The sequence below is a fragment of the Gossypium hirsutum genome, chromosome A10 (genome assembly GCF_007990345.1).
Source record: "Gossypium hirsutum isolate 1008001.06 chromosome A10, Gossypium_hirsutum_v2.1, whole genome shotgun sequence".
In the NCBI taxonomy this organism is placed as follows: Eukaryota; Viridiplantae; Streptophyta; class Magnoliopsida; order Malvales; family Malvaceae; genus Gossypium; species Gossypium hirsutum.
In genome coordinates this window covers 81,852,514-81,860,909 of record NC_053433.1, presented here as the reverse complement: position 1 = coordinate 81,860,909, position 8,396 = coordinate 81,852,514, and the positions used below count along the sequence as shown (strand labels likewise).

Genomic DNA, 8,396 nt, shown 5'->3' with positions numbered 1-8,396 from the left:
TTGTTTTTTCTTCCTGTTTGTTAATTTATAATCATGTATCACGCAATAGAAGATTCCTCAAATTACTGTAATATAATATTGGGATTTTTTTGGATATTTCCTTCTTCTTTTTTCACGTTTTGTTGCTTTCCATCGCCTTGCCGAAGAACCATATAGGCTAATAGAGTTAATTTCTAAGGGAGCATGTTTTTGTACTCCTTTTTTCCCCATTTCCAAGTGGAGTTTTGGAAGATAGTAGACTAATAGCTTGGTGAATTTCAGCTTGGACGGTATTAACACATTGGACCAATTTTCTGCTTTGAGATGGCTGGACTATTTGCTTATGGCAGCCTTGCACCAAAGACTAAGAATATGGTAGTCGCGGGGGGTTTGACAGCATTTGTATTTGGTGTATATTTCTATACTATGAGAGCTGTTGGAGGTACAGATGAGCTTCAGGTGGCTATAGATAAGTTCGAGGAGCTGAAAAAGCAAGAGGGGAAGTGAAGCATGGGATCAAAGCCTTGATCTCATTAGCCTTTTTTGTGACAATGCAGTCAAGAACTAGGTAAAGGTCATTTATATGACAGACAAAATAATGTGTTTAAAATCTGTGTTTTGAAAACTATTTGTCTTTGTTTGTTATACATTATATTGTAGTTGATAATAATAAAAACTTATTACTAGTTTTCCCTTGGCTGTATTCTTTAAGTTTTTATCATGTTACGACCTTTTGTGATGACAGCACTGGTTATTGTTGGAGAAGCTCAAACCCTAATTTTTTTGTGTGTTTCTGATGTTGTTGCCCCTATAGCAACCAGCCAATGACCTTTCTCTGGACGGGTCCAAAGGCAAGCGCGGGCACTTGTATAGTTTAAAAACTTCATCCCATTGGTTATTTTTCATTTATATTTTGTATCTTGGAAGGTTTGGTTAACCTGTAGTAATACTTTTTACTGCTTAGAACTGTAGGCAGCCATTCTGATGTGGAGATTTGTCACTTTACTTTTCCATTTGCTTGAACATTCCAGGAAACCATAATTGTTCCTTGACATGTCCTGATGGTTCCTCCAGTTGAAAACAGTAATGCATTAACTTTATCATAATTAAATTCGATTCGGTAGTTTGATCCTAGTAAAGCAATTCTAATGATTTCTAATAACCCGAAATAAAAACGACCCAAATATTTGTTTAATCAAAATTAATCTGGTCGAAAATAAGTTGACCTGTCGTCTAGTCAACCTTTAATGGTGATTGGTTTTAAGACTTGATGGCCAAAAGCAATCCCTAAAAAATAATGGAAAACAGCATCAGTCCACAAGAGAAGATGATCATCAGCATGTGAAAACCTTCATTTCTTACATCAGTTGTTGACACCTTCGTAGACTTGTCTATCAGCGGCCTCATTTTGCCCAAGCATCACCATCGACAAATTCCTCAAAAACCCCTTCAAACTCATTACCCTTCCCCCAGTTGTGTCGTTGCTAAGGGAGCCCTCCATGGCGATCTCGAGAAGATCATGCAAGCCTTCCGTCTTGGTGGCCTAATTGATGGGTCCAATTATTGGTTTGGTGTGTCTACCACCGTTGTTCAAATAGGTGGTGTGCTCAAGATCCTTTATTTCTAAAAGATGTTGAAGCATGAAGCTGTTAAAAATGGTGGGCAAACTGATAACTTTGAATGGCAATCATGAGATAATGAATGTTGAAGATGATTTTAGGTAGGTAACTATAAAGAGTTTGGAGGAAGTCATTGTTTGGGCTTATTGGTATGGTGTTGGGAACAGATGAAGAGTTTGTGTCGTGGGTTGGAAATGCCTTTCCAGGGGATTCCTTCATCGATATTTCATGGCATGCTTGAAAAGTTTTGTCATAGTTTCAGAGCTAGAACTGCTACACTGAGACCTAATGGTCCAATTTCACGTAGATTATTGGCTGATAATGCGACTTTTTAATGGTAGGAGATTTTGTGTTGGTCCATGGAGGGGTTTTAAGAAACATGTGGATTATGGGTTGGAGAGGCAGATGTTGACAGGAAACGAGGGCTTGGACTGTTGATACCAGAACATAGTCCAGTACAAGTCGAAGGGAAAGCTTGGAAGTTTCGAGTATCTGAGCTACCAAAAGCTGCTGCCTCGTTAAGTACTGCATCGATATTCGTTTTCCGGAAACATAATGAGTTATGAATTTCTTGAATTTCAGTCTTGGTTTTATAGGATACGTGTGTAGCGACTTGATCGATACAAACACTTGCTTAGCAATTTTAGGTATTGATCAATTTGTTTGACTTTGTCGTCGTCGTATTTATGTAAGGTTAGTATCGTTTTGTTGCCTGGATACTGTAATGGCAGCGACGAAGGATCACAAATCTTAAGCCTGGATTGCCATAGCTGTTGTTATACATGATATGGTTGCAATTTTCTATGGTAACATTCATTACCTCCCTTACAAGTTCTTAGTTTTTCATTGTATATAGACTTGTGTCAAGTGATCCTCTTCAAAGCTTTATTGATCATATTTTACACTGCATTCCAATCTAAATATCAAAGGTATATAACAAAAATAGAAGTTCGCCCGATAAAGGCCATTTTAGGAGGCAATTTTGTTGATAGCTAAATCTTGATAATGAGTTCATTTTTCTCAGTTACCAAACACTAAAAAATAACTTGCATGCAGATGAAAAATTTGAAAAGGAATTTCTTATTGCTTGTTTTCCGATTTCGAGAATGTTCCAAGTCAAATCCAACTTGATTATTCATAACAAGCTGAACTTAAATAACCCTAACAAGCAAGCAAAGTGTAATATATTAAATTAAAATGTCAAAACTCCCAAACTCAGAACTCAAACCAAAAGTCATCAAAACCAGACTCAAATTCACCGAATCTATATCAAAACATTAAAACCCAATTGACCAACCCAATTCATGGAAGCATAAGTCTGTATATAACTGATCGGAAATCAATTGAATTTGATCTAGTTCATAGCCACTTTGGTTTGGGTACTAACGGATTATAAACATTATTTATCCAGTTTAAAACTTTTAACTTGAATCTGATTAACTGAAACTTGTTCAAGCAACATTACATGGGGGAATTTAAAAAGAGAAATTGCATGTTGAAAACTTCTACTTCTGTTGCAGGAAACTGAAATCACCATTTTTCATCATCAGAAAACTTAAAAAAGCCTTAGAGCTGGACTTCTCTATCAAATATCCAGCTGAATGGAACCCTGGGTGCTTCCTTGGCCCTTCCTTGAGCTCTCTCTTCCAGCCTTCGAATTCTTGGCGGAAGTCCACACACATAATCCTGAGCTTTACGCCCATCGGCTGAAAGTCCAGTTAACTCCGTCACCTTCCATTTGTTCACCAGGAACTCTAGTATATCAGCATAGTCTCTGGCAGTGTAAACACCAAGTCTCTGTGCAACAGCTGAGAAATTATCAAAAAGATTGTCATCTTGGCCATCATACATCAAGTGTGCTGGCATGGAGATTTTCTTCCTCATCATGTCAGCAAAAGCCAGGACTGTTCCGTCGGGATCGATCTCAAAGAGCTTTTCAACAATTTTAGTATATGCAGTCTCGTGGCGCTTTTCATCAGAGGCAATGTTACCGCATATCTGAGCCAACTTGATGTCACCATGCTCCTTTGCGAGCCGGGCTGTATTCCCATGGGAGATGAAAGTTGCCCTTTCTTGGAATGATGTGTAGATGAATCCCAGATAAGGATTATTCTCAGTACGTGGATCCTATTAAATATACATTAGAAAAAATAAGAAGAAACATGGCATAGTGAATGCATGTTTTTTTGTGAGAGATAAGTGATTTAACTGCCTCAGGGTGGTATACGGGGAAGGCAACATCAGTGGGCCAGTTTCTACACAATTTAGTGAAATTCCAGAAGTGATATAGTGCAATGTTTTAATGCATTCATTTTCAGAAGATGAACAACAAAGGGTTTGATAGTGTTTTGACAAGTTAAGTGCATCATAGGATTCAAAATTAAACTATGCAAAGTGAGAAAATTTATAGTAAGCATCTTACTTACCATTCCTGATCCAATCAAATACTGGATTGTCTTCTCAATTTGCCTCATGTCGACCCTTCCGGACAAGTAGAGATACTTATTAAGTAGATCACCATGCCTGTTTTCTTCAGCAGTCCAAGCCCTTGTCCAAATTGCCCAAGGAGTAAGGCTAGCGCCTGTTTCATCACGAACTCCATCTAAGGTATTAAGCATTGTTTGGTAAGTTGGAAGAGCTTCCTCCGTGATCATGTCGCCAACCAAAACAACAAAGTAATCATCTGGAATCTCCTTTGCCCTTTCCCTAAGTTCTTTTACTTGCTCATGAAATCCATCTGACGCGGGATCCGGAAGAAAATCTTGGGGTTGCCAACATTTCTCAACTGGTTTGAGGTAAGTTAGAATGTTGTTCTCAGCCCAGTCCTCCAAAGATTTGAAGATCTCAATCTTCTGAGGGGGCATCGAGTGTGTGACCTGAACATGCACCTCGCTAGGAGGCATGAAAGGCTTCTTGAGATCGACCTCTCTGCATTAAGTGAAACGAATTCCCAATTACTTTCTTATCAACTAGATATGTCAGTAACGATAAAAGGAAACAATAAAATGTAAAAGCACAAAACCTATCTCACAAATTTGCCCACTGCATGTACCAGGAAATACAGCAAGTGAAATGCAAAAGCAATGCAAAGAAACAGGCATTATATATGCACAACAGGACTAAATTTCATCTTTGAGGGTAGAAGTTCACGTAGATCAAGTAGAGAATCAAATGAGAGACCAGATGTTAGAATTGTGAGCATCAGAGTAAAATATAAGGACCAATGCAGCAGCAGACCCAGTAGCAGAACTATAGTAGTATAAATAAGTGATACCATCTGAGAATTCATCTCGTTAGATTTGAAGTAGGCATGGAATGTAAACTATCCTGCTTTTAAGTGCAATTATATAACTTCGTCTTTGATTTCAAAACAAAATTATGACACATCCAAGGAAAGTAATCAAATTATCAGAATTTTCATTGGGTAGGGCCCATTTATATGCAATGTCAAGGCATTAAATTACCATTTATTTATAAGGAAAAGCAGAAGTAGCTATCAGCAACCCTCAACAACCATAAGAACAGAGACCATATGAGGGAACCAACAGAGAAACTCAAACCAAACACAAGGAAAAGTGCATCAAACTAACAGGAGAAAATGGATAGATGTCTATTCATCATTACCTAACATAGTATTTGAAAACTAGATCAAGAATGGACCACAAAGATGCCCAAAACTGATACCAGGAAGAAAACTAAAAAATTACTTGAAATGTTCTTTTTCAAATACATGAATGAATATTCAGCCATGACTTAAAATTTGCAAGGAAATCATCAAATTTCGATGACCTAATAACAGAAGGTAAGAATGTTGAGAGTATCAATACTAGGTTCAGGTTCAGCAATTATACTTGTCAAACATACACAAAATGATACAAGTTAAAAGATAAAAACAAAGAAAAAGTACCAAATACTCGGTTGATTAAAATGTTAAATGAAGTAGATTCAAAGGAGATACGCAAGCATTTTCAAAAAATTGTGCAAGAAAAAGAAGCAATCATGGAGAGATTTTATTCAGTTTAAATACCATGTTTATATGAGAGTATAAAGCGTACAATGAATGAATGGTAATTGCTGTATTTATAGCCAAATACTCATCCAAGAATCAAAAAGAAAATAAGTCCCAAAATTCAAAATGAAAAATTCAACTTGAAAGATAACCAAAATCCTAAAGACTTGACAGAAGTTTAAATAATTTAATGATAAGATCACTATTAGTTTAAAGAAAAGAAAAAGGAATAACACAATATCGAATCAAGAAAGGAGGACAACATATTCTGAACTACTTCTACCAAACTGAATATTCTTTTCAAAATGTAGATTCAACTATATTTTAAAAACAAAATGGAACTATTTGGAAAAAAAAAAGGAAACATTATGTTATTCATCAGCTAGTCTAGAGAATCTTAACTACTTCCACCAACTTCAATTTTCTTTTCAAAGGCAGATTCAACCATATTGAAACAAAATTAAAATGAAATAAATGGAAAATCTGAAGACCGTTTGTGTGGAACACTTGCATGATTTGCAGTCAAGCTAAACACAATGGATAACATGGATGCAGGTGCAGCATGCACAATGATATAACATTAACATTCTCTTCATAGAAATAAATTTAGAGACGGGCTTGGATGAAGCAACACATTTAATTAATTGCATTTGGTGTTATATCAATGGATGAGCCCCAGAGGTCCATAAATGAGACATCATCAATTTCAGATAAATGATGCACTCTCAACCGATCAGTTGATCATAAACTTGAAAGAACATGCTTCAATACAATTTGCATGAATATTAATAAGGAAAATACAGGTTAACTAGACAAATAGATTTTTTAAAAGAAAAAAGTATGTATATCACAACAGAAATAGCTTCCCAGTAATTCAAACCCCAAGAAAATTTAATTCCTTCAGAAAAAAATAGTTGAGAAAATAATTAATATCCTAGCCACTCCCAAAACTACCAAACTGTAATAGACAAATAGAAAATTCGTGAAGGCCCTAACAACATAGATTACAGCAAAGAGACCAGACAATCAATAATGGTTAAGAATATTTATAAAATACAATTTACAGGGTATTTTCGGTTTCGTTAACTCCTCTCAAATAAAAACGAGACATGAAGCAGGAAAAACCAAATAATTGATTTTTCTTGAAAGTTATCATCACAAAAAAAAAAAAAAAACACTCTTGATAAGAACAAGCTATCCAAAAACATGTTCCACATTGCTTTGATCTTACATCTTTCGTTGAAACCATCCAAAACACATTTAACAATGGAAGCTGTCCACATCAAAATAAGAACCCAGCATATCTTACAGTTAAACAAATCTTAAAATCCAACAAGAAACACGCGCATCAAGATTAATATACTAGAGAATATGCTAAGGACAAAAAAAAAACACATGGAGCCTTCACATAATAGCTACATAAAGCTAGAAACATGGACCTCTTTCACTCTCAAGATCCTTATCAGGCGATAATTCCAATGAAGCACATAACTCAGTCTAAAACCAAGTTATCGAAGTCTAAATTTTTATAATAAAAATACAAAACAACCCATCAAACATGAAACCAAATCACAAAAAGATCAAAATAAAGAAGGAAAACACAAATTAAAAAGAGAGAGAGAGAGAGAGAGAGAGAGCAAAAATTATTTAAAGAAACGTGTTTTCCCTATTCTTGCACCTTAATCAGTAAACCTTACATACATAAAAACATAATACTGAGCTAGAAAGTATAAACATTTAATAAGAAACGAACCTTATTTCAATCGTTTCCAAATTGAAAGTCTTATCCCAAACAGAAAAGAACAACATTACCATTAAACAACAAGAACATTAAGATCATAAGATATATGTTAGTTAGCAGAAAAGAAAAAAGACCCGGATGCAAAATCAGCTAAAAATAACGGAAGAAGAATCAAAATCCATGATTTAACAAGAAAATATGAAAGAAAGAGACGAACTTGGAACCAGAACGAAGAGTAGAGGCCATGAAAAACTTGGGAGACCTAAGGCCAGCCATTGGTGGAAGAGCAAATGAAGGGAGTTTCTGAGATTGAAAAGTGATGGGGTTGAATTTCAGAGCCATTTCTTTTTAGGTATTTTGGGGGTTTAAGAGCTCTTTTTCTTTTTTGTTTCGGTTTGAATTCTCGAGCTTTGGCAGCTTCAGTTTCCTCCACAGAAAGTGCAAACGCTTCTCGAAAGAAACATAGCCTACTTAAGGGATACAGACCTTCATTATATTCTAACATTACCCCTCACTTTCCTTTTAATTACTAATTGCGCATTCAATTCTTCTTTGTTATAATAAATTAGTAAAAGTAGGAGCCATTATTTCAATGAAATATTTTTTTTCCTATAACAAAATAAATTGGTTAAAGTTTGAGGTACAAACACATGATTCTATTATGTTAAAAATTGAGTATGTTATGTTTAATTGTTTGGTTATTTCATTCATCACATCAGTTTTTAACAGTAGAATGGATAAAATTTCTAATAAATTGATATTTTTTTTTAATTTAACATGTGACCTAATTTATTTATTTTTAAGTAGAAAAAGATAAAATGCAATTAAATTTATAATATAATGACTTCCATATTATAGTATTGTTAACTAAAGAAACTCTAATGTGTGTATTTGGTAATCATCCTATTTTATATTATAACTATAATTTTTATTATTAAATAACACCTCAATTAAAATTAATTTAAAACCTGAATTATATCAAGTTTAAGCAATAATGGTCTATTTTTTGGTAAAAGCATTGTTGTTTGTTCTACCAAATCTTTTTCAA

General features: G+C 34.8%; 2 protein-coding genes and 1 pseudogene across 3 annotated transcripts; 2 read left to right on the top strand and 1 right to left on the bottom strand.

The window, feature by feature from the left end:
* The first annotated feature begins 261 nt into the window (after positions 1-261).
* On the top strand, positions 262-672 carry LOC107896778 (uncharacterized). The gene has a single exon (XM_016822051.2). It carries the CDS (start codon positions 304-306, stop codon positions 484-486), a length of 183 nt encoding a protein of 60 aa, XP_016677540.1. The 5' UTR covers positions 262-303; the 3' UTR covers positions 487-672.
* Positions 673-1,324: 652 nt separating this feature from the next.
* Positions 1,325-2,784, top strand: LOC121208034 (shewanella-like protein phosphatase 2; annotated as a pseudogene).
* A 133-nt stretch (positions 2,785-2,917) lies between these two features.
* On the bottom strand, positions 2,918-7,939 carry LOC107896777 (stearoyl-[acyl-carrier-protein] 9-desaturase, chloroplastic). Of its 2 annotated transcripts, none has more exons than XM_016822048.2 (3): positions 7,566-7,939; positions 4,025-4,526; positions 2,918-3,725 (listed from the first exon to the last, which is right to left on the bottom strand). In XM_016822048.2, the coding sequence occupies exons 1-3, from the start codon at positions 7,688-7,690 to the stop codon at positions 3,165-3,167; spliced, it is 1,188 nt and encodes a 395-aa protein (XP_016677537.2). In that variant the 5' UTR covers positions 7,691-7,939; the 3' UTR covers positions 2,918-3,164. The 2 variants fall into 2 exon arrangements, with proteins under 2 accessions (XP_016677537.2, XP_016677539.2); XM_016822050.2 differs by lacking the exon at positions 7,566-7,939 and adding an exon at positions 6,839-6,933.
* Positions 7,940-8,396: the final 457 nt, after the last annotated feature.

Bases quoted from the DNA above. Each gene is read 5' to 3' on its own strand.
- LOC107896777 (XM_016822048.2), bottom strand. From the start codon at position 7,690: ATGGCTCTGAAATTCAACCCCATCACTTTTCAATCTCAGAAACTCCCT. The intron at 4,527-7,565 runs GTTCGTCTCTTT...CACTTAATGCAG, and splicing joins ACTCTTCGTTCTGGTTCCAA to AGAGGTCGATCTCAAGAAGC. The intron at 3,726-4,024 runs GTAAGTAAGATG...TATATTTAATAG, and splicing joins ATTTGATTGGATCAGGAATG to GATCCACGTACTGAGAATAA.
- LOC107896778 (XM_016822051.2), top strand. From the start codon at position 304: ATGGCTGGACTATTTGCTTATGGCAGCCTTGCACCAAAGACTAAGAAT.